Source organism: Phalangium opilio, unplaced genomic scaffold, assembly GCF_054372755.1.
Source record: "Phalangium opilio isolate 3A_F unplaced genomic scaffold, DU_Popi_V2 ptg000352l_1, whole genome shotgun sequence".
NCBI classification, from domain to species: Eukaryota; Metazoa; Arthropoda; class Arachnida; order Opiliones; family Phalangiidae; genus Phalangium; species Phalangium opilio.
Window position 1 is genome coordinate 213,079 of NW_028324228.1, and position 27,831 is coordinate 240,909.

Genomic DNA, 27,831 nt, shown 5'->3' on the forward strand with positions numbered 1-27,831 from the left:
AGCCCAAAGAGCGATTTTCTACTGAATGGGAATATTTAAATGGAAGAGCCTTCGACTGAATGGGATGGGTTTACACATATAAAATCATAGCGTTTTCCTTGAGTTGCCGGGCTCCAGTAGCGCAATGGATAAAGTGATTTGGATGATCGAAGAAGTTAAGCAGCATCGAGCGCCGTCAGTACTTGGGAGGGAGATCTCTTAATAGTAAGGTTAGATTACGTTAGGTATGGTTAGGTTAGGGTTAGACAATTTCCAAAAATGGAAGTTATTTTCTGAAATTTATTGAAGAATGTTATTGGTGAACACATATTATTTGCTGCAGTATCAAGAAGTTTAATAAGAAAATCAATTTTATTTTTAGGTTAGGTTAGGTTAGGTTTGGTCAGGTTTGGTCAGGTTAGGTTAAGTTAGGTTAGGTTAGGTTAGGTTAGGTTAGTTTAGGTTAGGTTTGGTTAGGTTTGGTTAGGTCAGGTTTGGTTAGGTCAGGTTAGGTTAAGTTAGGTTTGGTCAGGTTAGGTTAGGTTAGGTTAGGTTAGGTTTGGTTAGGTTAGGTTAGGTTAGGTTAGGTTAGGTTAGGTTAGGTTAGGTTAGGTTAGGTTAGGTTAGGTTTGGTTTGGTTTGGTTTGGTTAGGTTAGGTTAGGTTTGGTTAGGTTTGGTTAGGTTTGGTTAGGTTAGGTTTGGTTAGGTTAGGTTAGGTTAGGTTTGGTTTGGTTAGGTTAGGTTAGGTTTGGTTAGGTTAGGTTAGGTTAGGTTTGGTTTGGTTTGGTTTGGTTTGGTTTGGTTTGGTTTGGTTTGGTTTGGTTTGGTTAGGTTTGGTTTGGTTTGGTTTGGTTTGGTTTGGTTTGGTTTGGTTAGGTTAGGTTTGGTTAGGTTAGGTTAGTAATATTTTATAAATCATTTAACAATGTTTTGCCTTTTCCAAAATATTGAAATTTAGCTTCATTGACTTCTCAAATAATATGCCTTTTCCAAAACATTACTGTTATGTTAGGTTAGGTTAGGTTTGGTTTGGTTTGGTTAGGTTAGGTTAGGTTAGTAATATTTTATAATTCATTTATCAATGTTACGCCTTTTCCAAAATATTGATGTTTAGCTTCATTGACTTCTCAAATTATATGCCTTTTCCAAAACATTACTTCTATGTTAACTTAGGTTTGGTTAAATTAGGTTAGTAATAATTTATAAATCATTTAACAATGTTACGCCTTTTCCAAAATATTGAAATTTAGCTTCATTGACTTCTCCAAAAATATGCCTTTTCCAAAACATTACTGTTATATTAGGTTACGTTTGGTTTAGTATTTTCTGCAATAACAAGAAGTTTAATAGGAAAATCAATAGAAAAATAGGATTGAAAGGAAAATTCATGATTGGAAAACCGCCCAAATTGCGGTATTCGGTCTAATGGGATTCGGTCGAACGAGACATTCGATCCAATGGGATTCGACCCAATGGCAGACAATACTTTCCACGTTTGAAAATTGTATCGGGCCGGGCCGGGCTTTCCACATTTGAAAATTGTATCGGGTCGGGCCGGGCTTTCCACATTTGAAAATTGTATCGGGCCGGGTCGGGCTTTTCAAACTTTGGAAATTAAGGGGCTCAAGTGCACGGACCTCTAGGCCCTAGTTTCAAATTCGTGTGAAATTGCCTACGGCCTACTACACGTTTTTGGAAACTAAAGCTGAAAACTCGTGGATATTTAAAATCCTGAAGTTTTTCGTCTCTTGTCAGCACGCACAAAGCTAGGTTACAGATTTACGCCTGCTGACAACCGATGCTGTAACAGAGTATATATAGAATAAGCTGTCGTACGAGATAGGGAGTTGCCCATCCTATAGAGTGAAAACAAATTTCCGCACGCGCATTCTTTATCCATGGTTTCCACGAAAAACAGCACAACTAAAATGAAGGCCAAACAGCTCTCACAATTGGATTTTTCGAATTAGTCCTGAAACTATTTCGTATGTCTTTCACCTTGGCTCACTTTTCATATCAGTGCTCGTCATCAAAACGGACAGTTCTTGCTTTCGAACTTGGCTTAATGTCTTTTGCACGGTTGAAAGGTCCCGCCAAAATTGTTAGAAAAAAAGGCAAGTTTCTAGCCAAACTTAAACTAGCCCAAACTTCTGACCAAGTAATTTTGGAAAGTGCAACAAATTCACGGCCCAAAATGTAAGAATTTATAACAAAAAGCCTACAATTTCCAACTTTTCTTTAAAATTTAAGGAATACTTTAAATTTTTGTTATTGGCTTATTTTATCTAGTGTACTGGCCAAATTTTCCGAACAATTTTGGTGACGTCGTGGCATAGAGAAGAGAACTTGTGACACCAATATGCGCGAGAAAGCTACGCACAGTCACCAAATTGCTTCGGTACCTACATTCCCACGACACATTGATCACGCGCAACTATACTTCCTTTTTTACCTCTCCGTGTGACGTAGTCCAGGAGAGGTTCTGTAACGGCCGTGTCTGTGTGTGTGTCTGTCTGTCTGTTGTTACACCCACGTGACCGCGTTCGCAGTTTGCGGAGCAAACGTGTTCGCCATTTCCGAACTGCTTTCACAGTCACGGAAATGGCTCCTCTACTTGAGTTCTCAAACCACCATCTTCTGGTCTTTGTCCATTCCACTTGGACACCAGTCTGTTCTTACTGGCTTCTAATCACCACCATCTTCTTGGTCTTCGTCCATTCGACTTGGACACCAGTCTGTACATACTGGCTTCCAATCACCACCATCTTCTGTTCTTTGTCAATCCCACATTGACACCAGTCTGCACTTACACTGGCTTTTAACACCACCATCCACTGGTCTGCCGTCTATTCCACATAGACACCAATCTGTATCATTGGCTTCTACTCCATTATCATCGTTTGGTTTTAGGATATACGCGGCGATCAGCTAGGGTTACGAGAAACGTCTAGCCTCCCTAAGGTGGGATCGCCACCAAAGGTTTTCGCAATTGCGCATTTTCCTTACTATTATAATGGAAACGAATCGTATATATGCCCCAAAATTTGAAGAAAACGGGCAAGAGGGGTACCCTTCACTTTAAACGTCAATATTAGCAAAGTTTGAGATGATAATAGGTATAACTTTATTTTAAACGATTTAACGATTATTAATGTTAATTATTGAAGATTAAAATAATTAAGAATAATTTTATTTATTTAAATATTAAAGATAAACCTCTCGTGCAAAGAGAGAGATTATCATTGCCTCCTATATCTACCAAGGCCCGTGCATGCGATATATTTCCTTCATTACCTCCTATATCTATCAAGGCCCGTGTATTGTGATATATTTCATTCATTGCCTCCTATATCTATCAAGGCGCGTGCATTGTGATATATTTCATTCATTGCCTCCTATATCTATCAAGGCCCGTGCATTGCGATATATTTTTCAAAACAACAACAAAAATGGGAATCTCCTCTCTGAAACATAATAATTTCTTTTCTCTGCATATGAAATGAAAATATGGATAATATTGCGCTCCTTCTTTAATGGTATGAGTCCTTGCCTGTCTATTAATATTTTACGTAGGAGTAATACGTTTTTAGCGAAGTCTAGAGAGGATAAACATAAGCGAGATTGTTTCGGAAAAAAAATACTGCTTCCACTAATGGGTTTATACTCCTTGTTACTGTTGTATAGAGTAATCATGATAAAATCTTAAAAAATTACGAGAGGACAGACCTTTTTTATCCTCTTGTTTTATTCTTAATAAGAATATAAAACATTTATTTTGTATCAAAAAATATTTTTGGTGCTAAGATTGCTTTAACAAAATCCAAACGGTTAGGCATTGGTAAAAAAGACAAATGATATTTTTCAAATCTAATGAGATAACGCCCACCTAGTTGAAAATTGCCCTTTTTTATCCGCGGGAGCCATTCTTAATGAGAATTTCGATGCTAGTAGGTTGTCAATTAAACTACCGGTATATTATTGTTGTTGGAAATTGGATATAAAGTCAAATTAAGTGGTTGTAAAGAGCCAGCAGGTTTTTGCCGCTTCTTTTTGTGAGTATTTGATTTTTGTATGTAAAATGGAGGAAGATAATGTTGAGAGTAAAGATGAAATGCGGAAGTGCAAAGCGCGGGAAAGGATGAGGGCAAAAAGGTCGACATTTTCATTGGATACTTAAGTTTATATAATTTTCTCGACACGGAGAGGTAATATTTTGGTTTTCCCAACTTGTTTTCTCTATGTTATTTCAACATAGTGTAATAAATTAAAATGTTCCTCCTTCCATGGCTAAATAATTCTACTTCAACAAGAAATTTGTGTTAACCATTCACGTTTTCGCGGTTCTGTGTTGGTTGACGACGGGTAGACCACTCTGCCTTGAGTATGTTCAATGCTCTAATCCAGCCAGGAATGACATTTTACGATTTTGTTCTTTCCCCCATACCTAGTTCAAGTTTTTAAATACGGCGTTAAACACTATTCCAAGTATACATATTTTATTCCAGTTCGTTATTATGCCTTGTTCCCATTATACTTTGTTTCATTTATAATTTATTCCACCACCCCTTGTTAAACATTATCATAAGTAGAATAATAAAACATAAGTATGCCAATTAGCCCATTTCCCGTGTTAATTGATGTCTATAACCTTTTTTTCACAACCGACCGCATAGCGGAGTAAGCGGACTACAACACAAACTACATAAACGGAAGGATAGACAAATGGGGTGGAATTATAAAATTGGAATTTTTTGATTGGCTATCATATGCCCACCAGCTAAAGGGAATAGAGAGGACTATAACGTTCAGCAGGCTTATACCGCTTTTACTAGTTCACCTGCCTAGGCTGCCTTAGTCTCTCTCTATTCGTGTTTCTATATGGACGAGTTTCGAACGCGAACTACTTTTTTCGTATGTCTTCTTTACCAGCAAAGCAGACTGTTACTCTAGGCCTAGGTCACTAGGCGTCAAAAATGTACAGCATTTTGAGGTATGGTCCCATTTCTCCCAATTCTGTGTTTCCCAAAATACATTTTTATCCCAAACTTTCCGATTCCCAGTTCTCCCAATCTTATATTTCCCAATCGGAATTTTTATCCCAAACTATTCAATTCTCATTTCTCCCAATCGAATGGTTTCGTCTAATATTTTATGCTGCAAAGGGTTGCTTTCAAAACGACTTTGATTATTTTTAATGCGAATAGGTTAGGTTAGGTTAGGTTAGGTTAGATAGGTTAGGTTAGGTTAGGTTAAGTTTGGTTAGGTTAGGTTAGGTTTGGTTAGGTTAGATTAGGTTAGGTGAGGATAGGTTAGGTTAGGTTTGGTTTGGTTTGGTTTGGTTAAATAATTTTCCTACCAATTAATGTGAAGTGTTATTCTAAAAGTATTATATTTTTCTGCTAGATCCAATGAAGTTAAACATTAATAATTTGGAAAAGGCGTACCATAGTTAAATGATTTCGTGTTTTGTAAATCATTTAACTATGGTACGCCTTTTCCAAATTATTAATGTTTAACTTCATTGACTTCTCAAATAATATGCCTTTTCCAAAACATTACTGTTAGGTTAGGTTAGGTTAAGTTTGGTTTGGTTTGGTTAGGTTTTGTTAGGTTAGGTCAGGTTAGGTTAGGTTAGGTTAGGTTTGGTTTGGTTAGGTTTGGTTAGGATAGGTTAGGTTAGGTTAGGTTAGGTTAAGTTAAATAATTTTCCTACCAATTAATGTGAAGTGTTATTCTAAATGTATTATATTTTTCTGCTAGATCCACGAGAAAGTTCGTGTTTTATAAATCATTTAACTATAGTACGCCTTTTCCAAAATATTAATGTTTAACTTCATTGACTTCTCAAATAATATGCCTTTTCCAAAACATTACTGTTATGTTAGGTTAGGTTTGGGTTGGTTAGGTTAGTCATATTTTATAAATCATTTAACTATGTTACGCCTTTTCAAAAATATTGATGTTTAGCTTCATTGACTTCTCAAATAATATGCCTTTTCCAAAACATTACTTATGATAGGTTAGGTTTGGTTTGGTTAAGTTAGGTTAGTAATATTTTATAAATCATTTAACAATGTTACGCCTTTTCCAGAATATTGAAGTTTAGCTTCATTGACTTCTCAAATAATATGCCTTTTCCAAAACATTACTGTTATGTTATGTTAGGTTAGGTTTGGTTTGGTTAGGAGGACGTCTCTTCCTCTTTGGAGCGGTTATACACTTCAAGTAAGTGTATCCCTTATGAAATGAAAAAATAAATGAATAAAACCATCAAATTCTACTCTATTTGAGTCTTTTTGGGTATGCAATATTGGGTTAATTGGAATAGGAGAACTGGGAATTGGGTTGAATGATGTTTGGGTACATGGGAATTGGGTGTTTTAAATTGGGTGAAATGGGGGGTAACCTGTTCGACCACCAAACAGAAAATCCAAGATTCAGGAGGAAAGAATAAAACAACTAAAAAGGGAACTGGATGCGGGGAGAAAAACTCCATTTGAATATCTAGAAATCATAAAATGGAAATTCAAACTAAACTGAATATGTAAAACATATCATTGTTAATAAAACAAAAAAATTCTCTTTGAATTTATTAACATATGTTTTATGCTGAATTGGGAGAAATGAAATTGGGGGAAAAGACATAGTGTTGGGTCAAATGGGATTGGGAGATATGGGAATTGGGAGAAACGGTTTGGGTTAAATGGGAGTAAATCCATTTTGAAGTCAAATGTTTCAAAAGGTATCGTAGCTAATAAGGTAATTAAAGGGTGACAAGCAGCAAAATCAAAAAAACTGAGATTTTGTGCCTAAAAGGTAGAGCAGAAAAAATTAACCAAGAAAATATATACTTTTAGTACATTCAGAATACGTTTTATAGTCGCAAAATTGCAAAAACCAAAAATTGGCAAAATTTAAAGTCTGACAAATTTCTGGGGGCCTCTATTTTAAATAGAGGCCCCCCCCACGCGAAATTTATAAAATAAATCTCCGTGCATACGGTTATGTCGCGCCTAAAACCTCTGTACTACCGAAGACGAAGACGGTAAGACCCGGCCTGCCGATCGCGAGCGCTCGCGCTCTCGAGAGGGCGAAACATTTGCTTTTTTACGCGCCAGAAATAGTTTTAAGCCACGCCCCTAAATTGAAAATTTGAATTCCGCCGGGAATTTTTGGTGTAAAAACGGTGTTTTGTATTTCTTATTGTGAAAAAACCACTGAATATTTTTAAGTGAAATTTTGTATGAGCACGTTTTACATCATTCCTCACCAAAAAAATAGGTTTCAATTAAATTTAATTTTCTGCACCTCCCCCTTTAAGTCTATTCAGTGCAATTTAATTCCTAAATCGATAAAAGCTGTATCAAAGTCCATTCAATGCAATCTAACACTTAAAACGTTTAAATCCGCGTTAACTCAAACTATGGCGCTCAAAAACCAATTGCCAAGGGTTAAGTTAAGCGTGGGCACTGAGTCTGGAAATAACACAAAAGAAGATGATTCTTTTAATCAAGTTAGTTGCTTATTTTGTTACAATTTTAATTTCTGTATGATCGATAATGAAATTTTAATTAACATTTAACCAGAATTTTGAAATAACGTGTCCTAATTTACAAGAAGGATCTGCAAAGTTGTTTAAAAAAGCGACCGAAACTTCGTTAGGTTTTGTGAAGGTACTTTATGATAGTTTTCAGTTATATAATACAAAATATTTGTGTTAATCTGGCTTAATATAATATTTGCGTTCGACAAAGGACCATAACGTTGCAGATTGCGAACTTGAGTTCCAGAGTGTATCACCCAAAAACCAAACTAGTTTGGAAACTTTCAAAGTGACGGAAATTGAACTACGGGATAGCGTAAAAGAATTTCCTGGGGTCTTGGCTAATTCAATGAAGAGTCTGGCTTCTCATTTTAAGAATCTTGAGATCGCTGAAAAATTCTCCCCAGATAAACAAGTTTGTAGATTTAATATTGTTTTTATTTTCAATTTTGTTCAAAATATTGAAATAAGGACATTTCAGTGCGTTTTGGAAATAACAAGAAGAGGATCCTTTGAAGTACAATACTGTACAGAACCATTCAAATATGTTCTAAATTCTGCTGGCGTTTTGAAATTTGTTGTACTTAACAAAGGGGTGGTTAAAGAGGATATTATATTTGAAAATAACATTTTTTTGGAGAAAAAGGCTAGCGCCATACTGCTAGACTTTTCAGATATTGGAAACATCTTTTGCAACGGCATTGCTAGTGACTCTAAAGATATTTTATCCACCTTACCAAATAAACCCAGGAACTTAATCATTTATGAGTATCCCATAAAACATGTTGCTTCAAAACGTTGCCCAGGTTGGTTTAAAAAAGGAAATCGTATAGCTGACAATGAAGGAAACGTTTGTAAAGATTGTAAAAGTCTCTTGAGATATTTGAGAAACTCTTGTTTGAGAAGAAGGGTGAATGCCTTATCAAGTCCCAGTGCCCGGAAAAGAAGAAGTGATCCCTCGTCAACACACCCAACTTCATTCCTTTCACCACACAGTCTCGCAGCAAAAAAGATAAAAGTCTCCTACAGATATCAAAACCTAAAGAACAGAAACATTAGGCTAAAAGCGAAGCTGAATGAACTGAAAATTTCCGTGACCGATCAACAGCATGACGATATGAAATCTGCCACGTCAATAATAAGAAGTCGGTTTTCTGGCGAGTTAGAGACAATATTGTCAGAAGAAAGTGAAACAAATGAAACTACGAAAGAGGCTCGCCGAAGGCTTCGTCAAGTTTGGGAAGAGGATACTGCTCTGTACTCTGCCATAGAAAAAGAAGATTTCCGGCGTGATCAGCAGAAAAACGGTAATTTAATTTTGCCTTATGAATTGTAATAAACAAAATGTTGTAAAATGTTTTACAATTGTAGAAAATGGTAAACACAAAAACCGTTGGAGCATCATTACTTATCGAATTGGTAACGTTTAGTTTTCCATCTTTTAGCTTAAAAATGTCATGTTAATTCTAAACTTATAAACAAATTTAGCTTTGGCCATTGCTTGTAGAAGTAAATCTGCATACGAAGCTTTAAGGGGCTTTAATATCCTGAATTTGCCTTCCTGGCGAAGCATGCAAAGGAAAACCGCAAAAAATCTAGACGAGCCCGGAATAAATTACGAGTATTTACAAGATCAAAAAAAACCTACGATACGTTCAGAAAGGAACAGGTTTCCTTAGGGCTAACTGAACCAAAATCTGATGGTCTATTAATTTTTGATGAAGTAAAAGTTGCTGCAAAAATTATATGGAACAGTAAAAATCACAAAATTATGGGATTGGCAATGCGGAAAGAAGAGTACGCTTACTTAGATAATCTCTATTCTGAAGTTAGCGATGAGAAAACGATATCAAAAGCAAATTATATGCTTCAATTCTTATGGAGAGCTCTTACATCAAACTACGACGTGATCGGGCCGTATTTCTCAACAGCTTCTACAGCAGATGCCCATTTCACATTTGGCTGCTTGCTTCAAGTGATAAAAGCCTTTCAATGCCAAGGTTTTAATGTCTGCGGAATTATCTGTGATGGTGCCAGTTCAAACTTGTCAGTCCTTAAAATGATGGTTCGTGTCGATAGTTTTCCTAGCTACAAGACCATTAATGGCGAAATTGACGTTAAAATCCCAGTATCATTTCCGAACCCATTTCGGCTTGATAGGAACATTTATTTTATCACATGCCCGTCCCATCAGGTTTAAAATATTTTAATATGTTTTCTGGACATTGATTTATAACTGGATTTATGTGTTTCAGTTAAAAAACATGATCAACCAGCTCTTTGCGTCAGATCCAGAAAGGGCCAAAGATTTTTCGAACAATGGAACACGTTTTGGTTGGAAACAAATAGTGAATCTGAAGATGAGGGACGACGAACTGCGTGACAGGGGAGTACCTAGATTAGTTCCTGGACTGGTTCAGAGCTACGTTGAACGTGACGCTTGGACTAAGCTTAACGTTAAACCTGCGCGCATTTTGCAAGTAAAACAATAATCAACGACTTAATTGAATATTTACGTTTACCCAAAGTATGTTTTAGCAAAATGAAGTTCTCTCTGCTTTGTTTGAATACGCAAACCCTCCAAATGGTGAAGATAAACCACAAGATGCTTCAAACGTTATGGAAACATACAACTACCTAAAAGCGTGTAAATGTTTATTTGAAGATGGTTTCTTCCAGAAACACAGAAAAATCGATTCACTAGATAGTCCCATTATAAAAAATCTCGATATGGCAATGAATTATTTCACAAATTGGCTAAAATATCTCCTAGATGAGTCACGTGAAAATTCTAACAATGTCTTTAATAAATATTAAATTGTAATTCCAATCTGTTTACGTTTTAGATGAAGACAAAGATTTTAATCCAGGGCATCCCCGACAAAAAAATTCATTTCATGGCAGACTTGGGCATTACTTCGTGTGATGGTTTATGGGCTTAAAGGATTGTCAGAAGAATATCTGAGAGTTTATCCCAGTGGAGATCATTATTTGAGTCCCATCCGCATAAATGGTAGCGCCGTGGAAACCCTGTTTTCACAATATACACATGCAGCTGGGGGAAAACTTACAAGCATAAATTTTAATACGTCACGCAAAGATATCTTAACCAAAATAGACATAAAGGGTCATCACAGCGGCCAAGGTTATCGAGATGTTCCCCTTTACGTCAGGGAATCATTTGAAGAAAAATATGGACAAAAATAAGCGTTAAATTCATTTATTGCCAATTATTTTTTAAAAAACTTTATCACAAGTTTATCACTTTTTAAATTTTATAAACAAATGTTCTTTAATAAAATCACAATGAATAACGACTAGGAAGTTTTATGACTCTTTTCACTCTCGTCTTTGAAGGTTCGTCTAACAGTTTTTTAGCCAAAACAGTCTGCTTTATAGTTTTAGCTCTTTTAGGGGTCTGAGGAATTTCATCTTTCGTTGTTTTAGGAACTTGGTTAGGATTTGTTGTGGTTAAATTATTGTAGTTATCGTTATTGATTACAACCTGTTTTGTTGTTGTATGAACAGTTGGATTATTTTTTGTTGCAATATTAATGACCTCTTTCAAAGGTCTTTGCGTGGGTATAGGGCTTACATAGTTTTTATCAGGTGTTAAAAACTCTTCGGTAGATTTCTCAGGTGTTAGATCAATTTCCAATGTTTTCTTTGGTATTAAATGGTTTTTGGTAGGTTTCTTTATCTTTGGTAATTTGATAGGAACTTTATTGTTAGAGTCTTTGCCTGGTTTGGAACCTTTCTTCGATATAACGTACAATTCATCGCGCAAACCATTGGTCCCTTTAGAATAATCATTTTTGGAATCTTTAATTCTTCAATCCATGCCGGTTAGAAACTCATTGCTTAGAGCATGGACAAATTTTCGCTCAAACTCCTTTCTGAATGCTTCAGCTGCTTCATCTTCAACAATACCTTTTTTTCCTTCTAAGAAAACTTCTCGTAATTTCTGCTTATTATCATCGTTGTTGACAGTATTAAACACGACTTGAAGAACATTTTGCCCATGCTTAACAATTCCTTTTTGTCAAGGACAGAACGGCAAATCTTATTGAGCAAGATAAGATATGGTTGCAATTGTTCTTTTGGAATGAATAGCCCTCCAGTGTCTCGTAGTTTGATACCTGAAAATGTTATCTGAGCTTTCTCCTCCGTTGATTGACGAAATTTTAAAACTGTGTCGTACAGCATCTTAGCTTCAGCTTTCTGTTTGTCAGTTAAAATCTGATTTCCAATGTACGATTTCCTTTTGTTAACTATCGCATCCTACCACATGTACCCTTATTTGTATCTCGCGCCACCTCAAGGTTTCCCCTAGATATGTATAGATGGCGCCACCCCTTTTACTTTTTCGTAAAACCTAAGGAGCATTGTAACGTACCTTTGCTCCCTACTCTTTTTATCCAGCGTTGGTCGGGTATAGTCATGCCCTACCAACTCCGACAATGTATGTAAGCAGTATTACTTTTCTCTCATTAAAACCTCTTGTTAATTAAACCCAAGTCTCGTAACTCAATCATATATCAACGTCAACAATTCAGAAGTGGGATATACTCAAAACTACGCCCTGATATAATGTTTTGAGTGAGTTACCAACGTTATGAGAGACTTGGAACGCTAAGCCTAAATTAACCCTAACGAACACGTTGTCCATTGAACGTTCCCAAATGGTCAATGTTATTTCATGCTCAAACGAATACGAAATGAAATACGTTCCTAACGCTTATGTTTAAAAACAAAATCGAAAAGAAGACTGCAATTAACGAAATTAACGATGAAAAGAAGCAGATGCGTTGTAGCCGACGACTTAGAGGCGAATTACCAGAAGTACTAACGAGCTTGGAAGCACACAAAGGAAAGATTAATAAACCCCAACGTCCAGGGATATTTTATTACGAATCTAACGTTCCTTTACACGACGCAACCACGAAAGCTACAAGTACGGCATTGGAAAACGAGAATCAAGTCAAGGTTACCACCAACGAAGGAAAGATTACCGAAACCCAACGTTCCTGGGAATTCAAAGAATCTAAATTTCCTGTAAACAAAACAAACACAAAGGCCAACGGAGAAGGAAAGATTACGATAGTCCAACGTTCCCGGATAATCGAAAACGAATCTAACGTTCCTTTACACGAAGCACCCGCTGACACTACGATCGCAAGAGAACACCGTCCGAACTCCTTCAACGATTACGAAGATTCCGACAACGACCCCTCTCACTACGAAAGCTTAACGGGATCTAACGAAAACAGAACTCGTCACACCAACTACGATATTTTAACCGACAACAGAACCTCCTCACGAATACTCGAGGCCTTGCATCTACACGAACAACAAGATACTACGATGGCCGAAGGAGAAGCACCAGTAGGTTTTATTTCAATGGATGATTTTGCCACATCACTACAGAGAGCAGTGGATTCTGCGGTGCAACGAGCGATCAGTGCAATGTCTGACGCGCACCTCGAACAACAGAACCAACTAATGGAAGCTCAGCAAAGACAATTGGAAACGATTACAACGAACAGGCAAGCACAGCCTCATCATGTCCAAGATGGGAGTAGACTGATCCCCGAGTTCGATCCAGTCGGTTCTCCTCATCAAACTGTCGACTCATGGATTAGGAAAGTCAACGATACAGGTACTGCCTACAACTGGAGTGACAACGTAAAGATTCATCACGCAATCCCCAAGCTTAAAGGAACAGCCAAAGTATGGTACGAGGGATTAGCCACGGTAAACTACACGTGGAATGAATGGACAGATCTTTTAAGGGAATGGTTCCCAACGGTTAAAGGTAGTCAAAGCCTCCACCGAGAAATGGAGCGACGAACAAAGCAGCCAAACGAAACTATTGAGGCATATTACCACGATAAGGTAGCCAAGGCACGACTTAGTGGGTTGCAGGACGATGCTATGATAGACTACCTCATAACAGGTCTTGACGATGAGAGACTTATTACGGCACTCAGTAACCGAGATTACGATACGCCACAGGAGTTACTGAAATGTATCAAGACCATGGATGAAAGGTTAACACTTTTGCAAACCAGCACCAGGGGCAAGTCTGAACGATTCGAGCGAGATCGACGAGAACTCAGGTCACGTAATCACCTTCCGTCAAACTCGAATTACTCCCAATCAAACTCGACTCTTAAATCAACGAATGGTGACAACACTCACCAGAAATTCAAGAGAAAGGCAAGATATAACGAAAAAGGAGAACCTATATGTTTCAATTGCTCAGAATATGGACATATTGGTAAAGACTGCACGAAACCCCAACGTAAGCTACGTTGCACAAAATGTCATCGATCTGGCCACGACGCCAAGGATTGTAACGGAAATGATTCTAAGACGGTAACCCACGTAGAGACTAAAACCGGCAACGAAGCCAACGAAAAATATTTCCACGACGCTCTCCTCAATGGAAAAGAAATATGTTCTTATCTTGACCTTGGAAGCAAATGCGTCGCGCTCAGAGTAAGTGATGCTCAACGCCTTGGAATCGAATACGAGTTACCAAAGAATGGATCAGTTATCGAGGGCTACGGATCCGCAGTTACGAAGATACTAGGAGTATGCGAGGCAACTTTAAAAATTGATCAAGCTACTGCACACGTAGAAATCCAAGTAGTCCCCGACGAAGCGCAGGCTATACCACTGTTGGTAGGACAGCCGTTTTCAGAGCAACCACACGTAGTAATCGTCCGCCGCAGTAATACAATACGCATTTTTGAAGAAACGGAAACAATGACGGAAGAAGACGACTGTCTACGGAACTTCCACATACCAGACTTACCGAAACCGAGTCTGAAACTTTGGACAAAAGAAGCTACGGTAATAGCTCCAAAATACATAGGATTTGTCGATGTACACATTGGCGAACAGAGCATGCCAGAGACAGATTTATTCATCGAACTGCAGATGCGTCAGAATCCAAGTTACGAACATTGTATTCCACGAAGTATTACACGATTAAACGCGAAAGGACAAACAACGATCCCGATCATGAACATTTCGGACAAAGAACTCACCTTTATGAGCGGGCAGAGTATCGCTCGCGCAGATGTTTGCACAGAAAGCCAAACAAACACGAATCCAGAGATCATGCACATGGAGGAACGCATCCTAAGCTCCGTTGCAGAAGAAGAGGTAAACATTGGCCCAACGGTGACCAATGACGAGAAGAAACTATTGATAGACCTCTTAAACGAGTATCGAGACATCCTCTCTAACGGGATAAACCATATTGGACGCACCGATCGAGCAACAATGAAAATAGAACTAGATAACCCGAAACCGATTACGTTCCGCCCTTACCGACTATCCCACGTCGAAAGAGAAAAAGTAGCTGAAACGATTCAAGAACTACTGGAGGCAGGAATTATCTCCGAATCCGATTCTCCATATGCCAGCCCTATTCTAATCGTAAAGAAAAAGAATGGCGAAGAAAGACTATGTATCGATTACAGAGCCTTGAACCGGATAACGACACGTGACGCCTATCCACTTCCACGTATCGAAGACCAGATGGAGCGTTTACAAGGGCATAAACTATTTTCAAGTTTGGATTTAGCCTCCGGCTATTACCAGATTCCTCTCGAAGCAGCGTCAAAGGCGAAAACGGCCTTCGTGACCCCAGATGGTCACTACGAATTTGAAGTAATGCCGTTTGGCCTCACCAATGGACCCGCTGTGTTTCAACGGATGATAAACACAATACTAGGACATCTCCGTTACACGATAGCTATGGCTTACATGGATGATGTACTTGTACCAGCGACTACGGTACCAGATAGCATCAGTCGATTAAGAAAAGTATTCGACGTGCTGCGCAATGCGAAACTAACGCTTAACCTCAAGAAATGCTACTTCCTTATGGACAAGATTGACTATTTAGGATCCGAAATCAGCAGCGAGGGGGTCAAGCCAGGTTCTCGCAAAATCGAATGTGTAAAGGACTTTCCAACTCCGAAAAACGTACACGAAATTAGAAGATTCTTAGGATTGGCCGGCTACTTCCGGAAATTCATTGAGAATTTCGCTCTAATCGCCGCACCTTTACACCAACGTCTGAAGAAAGATGCTTCCTGGATCTGGGAAGCTGAACAAAAGAAAGCGTTCGATACTTTAAAAGAAAGATTAACGGAAAGGCCCATATTGGCCTTATATGATCCTAAAGCCGAAACGGAATTGCACACAGACGCCAGCCAAGTCGGGCTAGGGGCAGTGCTACTGCAGAAGGGACAGGATAACAAATTGCACCCTGTTTATTACGCAAGTCGAGGAACTACCCCAGATGAAGCGCGCTATCACTCTTACGAATTAGAAACGTTAGTCATCTGTTGGGCAACTGACAAGTTCCGGGTGTATCTTCTGGGAAGACAATTCACCATAGTAACCGACTGTAACGCAGTCCGACATACGTTCGCAAGGAAAAACATAGTACCACGAATAGGTCGATGGTGCTTGAAGCTCGAAGATCTCAACTACACGATCATCCACCGGCCAGGTACCTCTATGTCTCACGTTGACGCTCTTAGTCGCGCCCCGTATGGCGAACCCGAAGACGTTGAAATAACAAATGGACTCCAGATTGCTCACATGGCCCTCACGACCGACGATTGGCTCGTGACAGCTCAGAAGCTAGATCCTAAAATCACAGCCCTTATGGAGCAAGTGAGGAAAACGAAGGGACTGACCAAGGACGACGTCCAAACGAAGAGAGATTTCACGGTAAACGATGGGAGACTTTTTCGACAAACGGATTCCGAAAACCCAGAACGCAACCGTCTCTTATGGGTCGTACCAAACCAGGCCCGATGGCAGATCGTAAAACGTAATCATGACGATATAGGCCATTTCGGAGTAGATAAGACATACGGCAGATTACAAGAAAGATTTTGGTTCCCGAGAATGAAGCGCTATACTCGACGATATATCTCCGCTTGCCTCGAATGCCTATTTCACAAAACACCAGGAGGCAAGAAGCCAGGTTACCTCCACTCGATTGACAAGATTGGTAAACCAATGGACACTATTCACGTTGACCACTTAGGTCCATTCGTAACGAGTACCAAGGGAAACGTTCATTTAATCGTAATCGTGGACGCTTTCACCAAATACATGATTCTGCAACCAGTTCGCAACACCGGAGCCGGACCAGCACGAAAAATTCTTGACGAGATAATAGGAATTTTTGGCGCTCCACGACGAATCATAACTGATCAAGGTTCGTGCTATACGAGCAAACTCTTCGAAAACTTTTGCAAAGAAGCCAAAATCAGTCATGTAAAGAACGCTACCGCTACCCCCCGAGGCAACGGCCAGGTAGAACGATACAATAGAACAATCACGCCAGCAATTGCAAGTCTATGCCAACGACCGGACGAAAAGGATTGGGATGCCCACCTTACGCAAGTCCAATGGGGCATCAATAACACAATACACCGTGCCACGAAATGTACGCCCTTTTCGTTGTTGTTGAACTTTCCCTCACGACATCCCAAGGGAAACGAGCTTATAGACGCGCTAGACTATCCAGTCGACGAAGAAATGGTAAAGAAAAGGAGTCAGGCCTTTGACCACATCAAGGCTGACCAAGAACGCCAAAGGATGAGGTATAACGCCAAGCGAGCGAAAGCATTCGAGTATAATGTGGGCGACATGGTGGTAGTCGAACGAGAGCCCGCAGCCACGGGGCAACCCCACAAAACTAATGCAAAATTTAAAGGCCCGTACATCATCACAAAGAAACTACCTTACGATAGGCATGTCATAGAAGATGTTCCAGAGATTCAACGGACCCAACGCTTCTATCGCAACACGGCACCCGCGGATAAACTGAAAAGATGGTTCCTATTCGATGGTCACGACCAGCTCAGTTCCTCTTCCGACGACGACACTCAAGAAGACGTAGAACCAACCCATGCACAGGTTCCAGGTTCCCCACCCGTTTCCGATGTACCTGATGGCGAGGATTTGCACGAGAATGACGGCGACGTTCCAGAAGCCCAGCCGCGAGCACGTTCACGACCCCGCCAGAAACCAAAGTACCTGAAAGACTATGATCTCAACTAATGTTAACTATGATCTCAATTTAACTTACGCTATTAGTCAGGAGTCTAATTTTAACGGATGGCCGAATGTTAACTATCGCATCCTACCACATGTACCCTTATTTGTATCTCGCGCCACCTCAAGGTTTCCCCTAGATATGTATAGATGGCGCCACCCCTTTTACTTTTTCGTAAAACCTAAGGAGCATTGTAACGTACCTTTGCTCCCTACTCTTTTTATCCAGCGTTGGTCGGGTATAGTCATGCCCTACCAACTCCGACAATGTATGTAAGCAGTATTACTTTTCTCTCATTAAAACCTCTTGTTAATTAAACCCAAGTCTCGTAACTCAATCATATATCAACGTCAACACTTGCTTTTTTTCCAAATCTGGCCCATACATCCACCACCCACCGTTAATAGGGATCTTGCATACTTTTCTTCACCTACTGAAACATTGTGGCTATCTTCAATATCATCAGAAATTATAGCACAAAAAATTCTCCGCTTTTGACACCAATAGTTTAAAATTGCTTCGGCATATGCTTGGATCAGAAGCAACAACTCGTTGTCGTCCACTTCGCCAATTGACGACACAGTATTCTTGTAAAATTCAGTATTTTGTCTAACAGATTGAGAAAGCATATAAACTGTGAAATTACTTTTACTCTTTGCATTAGCAAGTTCGCCTTTCTTCGTCATAGGTGGTTTATTGTCGTTGTACAGTCTCACAAAGGAATGGTAGACGTTTTGAAGTAAAGTTTTAACAAGATTTCCATCAATTAATTTTTTATGAATGCATATCACGTTGCTAGACGGTCCAAATAACTTGGGTAACAGTAAATCGGTATCGTTTAATAGCTCGCAAAACTCATCAGCATTTAGAACATCCATTTTAAATAATAAAAATATAATAATTTGACCGTTAAAATTATGAACTCTAAATCTAAACAACGGTGAAACTGCTAACAAACAAGTTACTGTGTTCTAAGCCTTAGCCTAATAACACCCCCACCCCCACTCCTCCTCTCTTCCAAACACAGTAAAAAGTCTTATTTCCGCCCAAGACCAAAACCGGAATTCGCGGATGGATACATTGATTGAGTTTCTGCTAGTTTCTGCTAGGGATCGCTGCGCCGAAGAACTTAAGCAGTTGACGTGAAAAAAGGTTCTCGTTGGATTTGGCTTAATTGGCATACTTATGTTTTATTATTCTACTTATGACATTATGCATGTCAAAAATGCCTGTTAACAACCTTAATGTTAAGAAAATTTCAATTGTGAAATGGTTATATAAATTCGAAATGGAAATTATAATTAATGTTGTAATTATCCTAATAGGTTTCCTTGAAAAAACCGTGAGTTTCATCGAGTTTGCTTTAAATTCAAAAATTTATGCAAAATACAAACTTGGTTTGAAACTAGTGAAACACTTGATATTATGGTTTAAAATTAATCACTAAATTATGAGCGTAAATGACTTAATAGGTTTCCTTCAAAAAACCATGAGTTTCATCGAATTTGTATGTTTATAAAATTTATGCAAAATACAAATTCGGTTTGAAACTTGTGAAACCCTTGCTATTATGGTTTAAAATTAATCGCTAAATTATGAGCGTAAATAACTTCATGGGTTTCCGTGAAAAAACCATGAGTTTCATCAAGTTTGCTTGTTTTATAAAATTTATGCAAAATACAAATTTGGCGTGAAACTTGTGAAACACTTGATATTATGGCTTCAATTATTCGCTAAATTAGTATTGTAAATTACTTAATAGGTTTCCAAGAAAAAACCATGAGTTTCATCGAATTTTTGGTAAATTTATGCAAATTAGCATTCATGGGGCATCTTTTGAAATAGCGGCCTTGTGCATGGGGAGGTTTGCAGGTGCATTTTATGCAAATTAGTATATTGGAAATTTCAGCATACATAAATTTAGGGTAAAATTGTATCTCCCAGTTAAGGGGCCAAATTAAGCTCCACTAAAATTACGTGGAATACCATGCAGAAGACATAAAATTTAATACAGCAGATTTGCCCTTGTGCATGAGGAGGTTTGCAGGTCAATGTTATGCAAATTAGTATATTGACTAAAAACTATTGAAAATACTGGCCTTATGCATGATAAAGTTGCACAATTTATGCAGTTTAATATTTTGGAAGCAAAATTTCAAAACTGGTGGAATTATGCAAAAACTCTGGTTTGCATATAAAACCTTTCGTAAACTAGTGGCGTCCCGAAATTTTCCCGAATTACCTCAAAATTCTAAAATAGTAGAAATCCTCCTATGCGTCGTCTGCTAAAATATTCTAATTCTAAATGACTTTTAACTTCGGCTTTTCGGTTTGAGGGGTAAAATTTAAAGATGCGAAAGTTCCGAATGTTGATTAGTGAGATGTAAACAGTAGTTCGTTTAGCTATAACCTGGTGGTAACTAAGAGAAGTACTATGATAAAATTTAGAAAACAGCGATTTCCTTGAAATTTTTGTTACTGAACGTACTCACTAGGGGGTTCACTGGTCCCAAGGACTAGTTTAAAAAAATATCCTTATTTCCCAGGCTTCTGTCAATCTGTCAATCTACGCCCAAAGAACTTGGAACATATAAGCCCCCTAGAATTACACACCAAATCTACGCTTCGCGCGCCCGGTTTTTTCAACAAGTATACTTTATCATTCGTCGGTAGCGCCATCTATGTTTGTGGCGCATAACTAGAATTTTCAATATTTTACTTTTGGCGCAAAAATTAAACACTTTAAAACTTTTATTTTGGCGCGAAATAGCGCAATTTCAAACTACGTTTAGGTTTCACGCACATCGTGTTTAAATGTAGTTTTAAACCTAATAAAAACTATTTATTATTGAAAACAACACTTTCTTGTGCTTATTTCAAAGAACGAAAGTAAAAAATAAGTAAATAATGGGCAGAAAGTGTTCCATTGAAGAATGTAAAAATACAGGGAGAAATAAAAATGTTTCATGGCATAAGTAAGCAAAGCGCGAAAATTGTTCTGCAGTTTTATGTTATTTTTCTAACTGTTACTTCAAATAAAGATTTCCGGTTGATCAGCCCAATTTATTAGTAAAATGGCTCAAAGCCATTGGAAAATTAAATTGGGCTCCAGGGAAAAATGACGCGCTTTGTAGTGATCATTTTCAAATATCGGACTATCGGAAAGATACCAAAATAAGACTTTTGTACAAAACTGCGGTTCCTACATTACTTTTGCCCATACCTCCAAACCCACACCTAAGCGATGGAATTGTATTTAATTAAAGAAATTTTTCAGCAACTAAAATGGTGTTTTCAAACTTTTAATCATTAATTACAGAAAACATACAGTCGGGCTAGCATAAATAGCAATAACTTAGGTTCATCCACATCTGTTGATAATTCGTCTCAAACTGAAGTAAGTTCACCATGTGGTGATCATGATGAAATGACGATGGATGACGTTTTGCAAGTGGAAGACATTGGTCTCTGCATTGAAGTTCAAAATGAGTCTCACAGTGAAAATGTATTGAACACGATGGTAGACAAGAAAGAATTATCGGAGCATTAATTTTTTAAAAACTTAGGAATCATATCAACAATGCAACAAATCTGAGACAATGGAACTTGACACTGACACTCAACCTAATGCAGGTCCCTCATTCAGTTATAGCGAGCGACAAGATATTCCACCTGTAGAATTGGATCATGTAATTTTAAACGCCCCAATTCTACGCTATGACCTTGCTTCATTATACCTTTTTGCAGGCGTATTACTTGTCCTATGAAAACCGTGTAAAACAATTAGAGGCTGCATCACTGAAAAAGGTTAATTTGAAATTAATATTGCTTACCTTGTAGAGGCAAACTAATATTATGTTTAGGACCGAGAAATTTTGCGACTTAAAAGAAATCTTCAAACTCAATTGGCTAGAAGGAAAGGCATCCAGAAAAGACTGAAACTTACAAAAGGGAAGATTATTAGGCGTGATCAAAAATTAATGAGCTTCAAAGGAATAATTTCAACCTTACGTAAAGAGAAAGTTATGATAGAGGACAACCTTGTCAAGTTAGACGCATCATTTTCACCAACAGCAAAAGAGCTCTTTCAACAACTAAAAGATAGTGGGCCTAGAAACATGGCGAATAAATCCTACGGCAGCACACTTCGAGAATTTGCTGTAACATTGCATTTTTACAGTCCTAAAGCCTATAGGTATCTTCGTCGATTTTTTTGTTTACCACATCCAAACACCATAAGAAAGTGGTCTGCAAAAATTGATGGAGCACCTGGTTTCACTGCACAAAGCTTTGAATTCATAAAAAATAAAGTGCAAAAGTCGCAATACCCAATCCTTTGTCCATTAATGATTGATGAAATGTCCATTCGCAAGGAGATAAGGTGGAATGGAAAATGTTTCGACGGATATGTTGATTATGGCATGGAGGCTAAAGACGACAACAGTGAAATTGCAACCTCCGCTTTAGTCTTCATGGTTGTTGCAATTAATGGCAATTGGAAAGTACCTATAGGGTATTTTTTTGTACACGGAACACCTTCCTGGCTTCTGGACAACCTTGTTAGGGAGGCATTCCACAATTTGAATACCACCGGTGTCAAGTGTGTAGCGCTTGTTTGTGACGGTCTTTCGTCCAATATTTCTATGGCTCAGAGGCTAGGGGTTATTATGAATGCCAAAGAAATAAAGGCTGTTTTCCCAAACCCTGGTAACTTACAAAAGGTGATTAAAGTCATTTGTGACATTAAATGGTATTCTTTTAAAACACAGCTAATTCTAAAGAATCTGTGGCATTTATTCTCGATGTCTGCCACATGGTTAAACTTACCCGAAACCTGTGGGAGCATTTTAATGTCCTTATTAATGGGAAAACAAAAGAAGTATGCAATGTTTTAATGGGACGGAAATTAATAAACCGATAAATGGGTGAATGTTAATATTTTAGGATATTTTCTGGTCATTGGTGGTGTTACTTGAGCTAGTACAAGAAGAAGAAGGACTTAGCCTTGCAAATAAACTAACTCGTTTCCACATCAGATTCCACACGCAAAAAATGAAGGTTAAGCTTGCTGTGCAAACTCTAAGCGCATCCGTTGCCTCTGCAATGAAGCTACTAAAACAAATGAAAGTTCGAGAGTTCCAAAACTGTGATGGAACGGTTAATTTCATCAACACCGTGGATATGTAATGAGAAATTTTAAAAAACATCCCACAGTTGGTTGGATTAAAAAACCTTTCCACTAATAGGGCATTTGACATCCTCAATTCTCGAAATCCCTATGCCAAAGGATTTAAGGCGCCTATCAACAACTACAACAAAGAAATTAAGTGTAACAGTTTACTGAAAGCAAAGGATCTTCTGTTAAACTTAACTGACCATGAAGGTAATTTGATTTGCGAGTCCACCCGCAAAACCGGACCACTTGGATTAGCAGTTGCTATTACCAGCGTTTTGCACTTGGTTGAAACATACGTTAAACCAGAAGGAATACTGAAGTGATTATTATTAATATATTGTTTTAATAAAAACAAAAATTACAAGTGTAAAACACTCTTACTTTCACCAGATACCTTCCAACGTACAAACTGTCGCAAGACCATTTAGAGCTGTTTTTTGGAGTAATTAGACAAAAAGGTGGATGGAACAACAACCCCACAGTTCTACAATTTAAAGCGGCTTATAAGAACGCCTTTCTGGTAAAGCTGGAGGCTTCTGGTTGTGCAAACGTCTTGGCCCGTGACAATACTGCGCTACCAGATTTTTGCGAGATTTCCACAAATTTTCTCCAAGCTAACAGAGATACAACAGAGGACATTACAGATGTTGATGATGAAGCAGACCTTGATTTTTATTTTGATGGCTCAAACCTATTGAGGGACAATATAATTCACTATGTGGGTGGATTTGTAGTACGGAAACTTCGGAAAGTCCTCAAATGCGATCAATGCAAACTTGCACTTGAAGAACATCCTCATAATAGAAACCGGAGTTTTCATGACTACTGCATTACGGCTAGAGTATTAATTCTTCTTAGAGATCATGGTGGTTTAATATATCCTTCGGAAAGCATAGTAAAAATTCTTGATCTCACTGAAAAATGCCTGCGAAGCCAAAACCTAGAACATCATGGCACTGCTTCTAAAACCATTGCCCTCAAAATTGAATCCCTCGTAAAAAGGTGCCTGATACTCGAAAACATTTTCCCCGACTTGAACGAGCATATGTTTGATCAAGAAATTGGATGTAACCATCACCTGAACTTTCTGGTTTCCAAAGTTATCCGCATTTATATGGACATAAGAATGAGAAAAATTTCGAAAAATTTTAATGAAAAAATGAAAAGGGAAGCTGTAAGAAAGAAGCTTACCAAATTGATCTTATTTCAAGGACAATAATAACAACAGCAATGTATAGGCCAACAATTACATATTACCAAAAACATATTACAGTTTGCACAATAAATATTATTTAGAAACGTGATATTTAAATTTTAAAAACATTTTCATTACCGCGTCTATGCGCGCAAATTCATAAACAAAAGAGAAAAGTTCAGCTTCAGCAAAGCAGACGACTGATAATTATTTCGTCTCAAGCACTATAGATGGCGTTACCAACGAATGATAAAGTTATCGTTTAAAAAAAACTGGGCTTGGAAAGTGAAAAATTCGAGCGTGGATGTGTAATTCTAGGGGGCTATATGTTCCAAGTTCTTTGTCTACGCCACGGCAGTTAGGAAAAACCTGTCTGCTACACGTTCTCTCACTTGCGAAGTTGCGCTCTTATTGAAGTGAATTTCCATGTTCAAGAATTGAAGAAAAGATCTTAATGAAAGTGGAAAATCTTTCTTCCAAAGACACGAAAAACGGAACAGTGTGAGTAACTGTTAACGCTGAATCTGTGTTTATGTTCATATTTTTATTATTATTGAAATGTTACATATGTTATCTTAAGAGGGAAACTGTACTAAGAAGTATGATGGATTTTCTGAAAGATTGTCGCGTTATGGTCGAACGTTTAAGCTGGTAAGTGAAGAATATAATGCGACTTGGAAGTCAATAGGGCATGGAATTGATCCAACCATATCGAAACTATTATACATTGAAAAGAAATAGATCTTTCTTGTTAATTGTTCTTTTTTTAAATGATTTTATTTTAGGGAAGATTTACAATTTCACAAACTCTCTTTACAAAATTCCGAAATGAGTTTGGTAAATCTTCAAAGGGTGGCGATTAAAGAGGTATTTGCGGAATTATTGGAATGTTCCCTGTTTTGGGAAAATACAAAATTAAGGAAACTTTATTTTTAGGAAATGAAAGATGAGGAAAATTTCAACAATGATCACTTAAGCAAAGATGATCTGATCAAAGAAGTAAAAGCCAAGGATGATCGAATCAGGGAACTGGAAGCCAAGGTATTTTTCAAAGCAAAGGGTTTTTTTAAGTAGTGTGAAATGAAGCGCAAAAATATGAGAACTTTTTGGGACCATGGCCCATTTCAAATGGATGAGTGCTCGAATCTGGTGTACCTTAAAGTAGAACCAAACTCTATGGGGTGGGTGAATAATTAAGGTTCTATCATGATTGGCTCAAAGCTAAGGGAATTTTTTGCTGATCCCCCTTCTTCCCTGCTTTATAATACGTTCAGGCCAAGAAAGTCCCATGAATATTACTAACAGGGTTGCCACGGGTCAGGGAAAACCTGGAAAAGTCAGGGAATGTTAAAAATTTCAGAAAAGTCAGGGAATTTGATTTTAGTGGGTAAGATTTCGGGGGATAAGTCTTTATTGAAAGAGTAATGAAAGTTTCTCCTCATCCTCTCTTAACACGGAAAACTCTAGAACAATCCTTAAAAATTAATTTTTGTAATGGAATCTTACTTTGTTTAGTGTAATGTTCAAATTTCAAAAATGGGAGAAGAGAGAATCAGAACTTCATTAACGATAAATAAGCAAGTTGACGAAATTGAAAGACTCAATAGGCTCATTAAAGAGCTGCAAAGGAGGATCAAAGATCTGATGGTATGGAAATAATGGAACATTCTTCATTTTCATGGTCAATAGAAAAACTAATTAGTTTAAGAACTATTGTTAATTATTTTATAAAATAGGAGCAATGTGGAGTACATCAATTAGCCAACGATGACTACGTGAAAACTGAACCTGTTGAAAATGATCCAGGAAATAATGGCCAGGAGTTAACCCTTCCAATCGTCCAAGGCAGTCCGTGTAAAGAGGATCTTATTCAAGAATCAACTGTTTCTGAAAGTCAATATGTTGCGGAGGTTCACGATACAAACACCGAAACTAAAATTACCTCGAAAAAGGCTGAAAATGAGGGGCTTATAACGCAAATTACGAGTAACAATTTGCCTCTACGCGCGCCTTTACCCTCTAACCTCGAGGTCGAAAACCAATTCGAAATACCTCCTGACACATCAACGACAAAAAGCTATTCGCCAACTGAACCTCTCGAGAACAATATTAACATTAACGAAGATTCTTGTCGTAAACCACAAAATGTCTCGACTGAGGGAGAAACTGAGGATGTTGCAACTCGATCGCCGAAATTTCGTGTTCCAGAATTTATTGTTGAAGTCGAAAATCATCTTGACGCAAATGTCGAAATCGATTCACTAGAAGGATCCCTAGAAAACGATCTCGATGATAACCAATCGACAATTGCAAGGAAAACGTATAATAGACTAAGTGAAACTATGAAACTGCGCTTGCGAAAGCGAAAGTTTGTTGATCCGAGGTCATCGAGTGATCCAGTGTGTGTACCTAAACTAGGACGTAACCCAAGTGAAATATCAGAATCGACCTCTGCCTCAATGAGAAGCCATTTAACCGAAGTTCCGCTTGATGTTGAAAGCAATAGTTTGGTGTCCAACTTGGAGACACGTGAAGATGTCGCTCCAAAGAACTTCGATGGTAATACCTCATCGCCTTGTTCGGAAATTGGTAAGCCATTTTATGCTTTAATAGTCTTGAGTACCTAAGATGGGGGAAATATGCTAATCAATTAATTCCGCTTTCTCGGTGTAAAGTCTAATACAGGGTTCAAAAAAACCCAGCCCACCGGCTTTTATTGCGTATTTAGGTTTTTTTGGGGGGTTTTTACCCACATCGTAGTATACGATGAGGCTCTTAGTTTGACCCGAGCCGTCATAGTAGTAGTGGCCGGGGTTGTCGCTTCGTTATCGTCAGATTTTAGCTTAAAAGGAACTCTGTAGTACCTCAACCCACCAATAGGGATAACTGAGGTCGGTAAGAGATTTTATAATAATTAAAAAAAATTCTGGTCAGACCCGGGAATCGTACCCGGGTCGATCATACAGTAGTAAGACACTTTACCACTGAGCCATCGAGACTTGGTAGAAAATATGAGATTTTATGGTTTAGTTTTATCTCTAAAGTGTCGGGGGTGAGGTGGGGTGGGGTACCTCTTAATCTGTGGGGTCGTTTCCTACCGTGCTCCTCATGTGTTTCGTTCTCGTTCGGTAGCTATCGCCATCTATGTTATGTTTGACTGGTACATTTTGGCGGTTAATTCAAATATGGTTTTAGATAGAGCTAAGATAGTGTTAAATGAGCGTTATGCGTTTGATCATTTTAGCATTGCCAAAGGTAATTCGAGGGGATAATCACTAAAATGCGTAATCACTATAACTAAACTTTCTCTTTCAAAAGTTTCTGGGCATAAGTCCTTGTTAGAAATTTATAATATACGATAAGTGTGCATCGGCATAAGTCTATGTTGTAAACTCATCGAGGGGATTATCACTAAAACTATCTGTTCTTGGATTCGCCGGAATATTAGAATTACAGCATAAGTAAGTTTATAGGGTTATAATTTTATCACTGTTTAGAGTTGGGCATCGAGGGGCTATTCACTCTGATTTTATATGCACGGTAAATCATTTAAGCATTGTAAAAGATAGCGCTATTCACTCATTAGGGTAAGTTATAGAGGGGTTATCCACTCATTAGGGTAGGGTATAGAGGGGCTACTCACTCGTACGATGTGGCTACTATTACGAGCCCTTGGGCCGTCTTGTTTCCCTTTAGCAGTTGCGTTCGTGGTAGAAATTGTCATTCAAAAGTAACAGCTTAATAAAAATGTCTTAAAATGTTTCATTAAAAATAATGAATATTTTTAAATAATACTTTTGAAGTTGAAACAACAAATATCTTAAACTATCTAGCATTCAAA

The 27,831-nt window shown here is 38.0% G+C and overlaps 5 protein-coding genes and 3 long non-coding RNA genes across 10 annotated transcripts in view; 4 read left to right on the forward strand and 4 right to left on the reverse strand.

The window, feature by feature from the left end:
- The first annotated feature begins 7,307 nt into the window (after positions 1 to 7,307).
- LOC149602693 (uncharacterized) lies at positions 7,308 to 9,202 on the forward strand. The gene is made up of 6 exons (XM_089860321.1): positions 7,308 to 7,493; positions 7,567 to 7,653; positions 7,735 to 7,938; positions 8,005 to 8,830; positions 8,895 to 8,942; positions 9,012 to 9,202. The coding sequence occupies exons 1-6, from the start codon at positions 7,404 to 7,406 to the stop codon at positions 9,200 to 9,202; spliced, it is 1,446 nt and encodes a 481-aa protein (XP_089716447.1). The 5' UTR covers positions 7,308 to 7,403.
- A 92-nt stretch (positions 9,203 to 9,294) lies between these two features.
- LOC149602694 (uncharacterized) lies at positions 9,295 to 10,465 on the forward strand. The gene is made up of 4 exons (XM_089860220.1): positions 9,295 to 9,717; positions 9,779 to 10,003; positions 10,062 to 10,322; positions 10,370 to 10,465. The coding sequence occupies exons 1-4, from the start codon at positions 9,295 to 9,297 to the stop codon at positions 10,463 to 10,465; spliced, it is 1,005 nt and encodes a 334-aa protein (XP_089716346.1).
- A 1,798-nt stretch (positions 10,466 to 12,263) lies between these two features.
- On the forward strand, positions 12,264 to 17,624 carry LOC149602695 (uncharacterized). Its single transcript, XM_089860221.1, has one exon. It carries the CDS (start codon positions 12,264 to 12,266, stop codon positions 17,622 to 17,624), a length of 5,361 nt encoding a protein of 1,786 aa, XP_089716347.1.
- A 345-nt stretch (positions 17,625 to 17,969) lies between these two features.
- Positions 17,970 to 18,682, reverse strand: LOC149602696 (uncharacterized). The gene is made up of 2 exons (XM_089860222.1): positions 18,266 to 18,682; positions 17,970 to 18,181 (listed from the first exon to the last, which is right to left on the reverse strand). Exons 1-2 carry the CDS (start codon positions 18,495 to 18,497, stop codon positions 17,970 to 17,972), a joined length of 444 nt encoding a protein of 147 aa, XP_089716348.1. The 5' UTR covers positions 18,498 to 18,682.
- A 2,223-nt stretch (positions 18,683 to 20,905) lies between these two features.
- Positions 20,906 to 21,529, reverse strand: LOC149602697 (uncharacterized). Of its 2 annotated transcripts, XR_016377009.1 has the most exons (4): positions 21,453 to 21,527; positions 21,357 to 21,380; positions 21,237 to 21,291; positions 20,906 to 21,087 (listed from the first exon to the last, which is right to left on the reverse strand). It is a non-coding gene; the product is annotated as an uncharacterized LOC149602697 (long non-coding RNA). The 2 variants fall into 2 exon arrangements; XR_016377008.1 differs by having other exon boundaries at positions 21,237 to 21,380; positions 21,453 to 21,529.
- A 2-nt stretch (positions 21,530 to 21,531) lies between these two features.
- On the reverse strand, positions 21,532 to 22,766 carry LOC149602698 (uncharacterized). Of its 2 annotated transcripts, XR_016377011.1 has the most exons (4): positions 22,126 to 22,766; positions 21,948 to 22,047; positions 21,631 to 21,867; positions 21,532 to 21,560 (listed from the first exon to the last, which is right to left on the reverse strand). It is a non-coding gene; the product is annotated as an uncharacterized LOC149602698 (long non-coding RNA). The 2 variants fall into 2 exon arrangements; XR_016377010.1 differs by having other exon boundaries at positions 21,545 to 21,867.
- A 53-nt stretch (positions 22,767 to 22,819) lies between these two features.
- On the reverse strand, positions 22,820 to 23,378 carry LOC149602699 (uncharacterized). Its single transcript, XR_016376959.1, has 3 exons — positions 23,177 to 23,378; positions 22,996 to 23,109; positions 22,820 to 22,928 (listed from the first exon to the last, which is right to left on the reverse strand). It is a non-coding gene; the product is annotated as an uncharacterized LOC149602699 (long non-coding RNA).
- Positions 23,379 to 24,339: 961 nt separating this feature from the next.
- LOC149602700 (uncharacterized) overlaps positions 24,340 to 27,831 on the forward strand; it is a 198,587-nt gene continuing 195,095 nt past the window's right edge. Inside the window, exons 1-4 of the mRNA XM_089860475.1 lie at positions 24,340 to 24,491; positions 24,571 to 24,641; positions 24,776 to 24,857; positions 24,927 to 25,031. Of these exons, the coding sequence (XP_089716601.1) occupies positions 24,592 to 24,641; positions 24,776 to 24,857; positions 24,927 to 25,031 (237 nt within the window). The 5' untranslated portion in view covers positions 24,340 to 24,491; positions 24,571 to 24,591. The remainder of the gene's footprint in view (positions 24,492 to 24,570; positions 24,642 to 24,775; positions 24,858 to 24,926; positions 25,032 to 27,831) is intronic.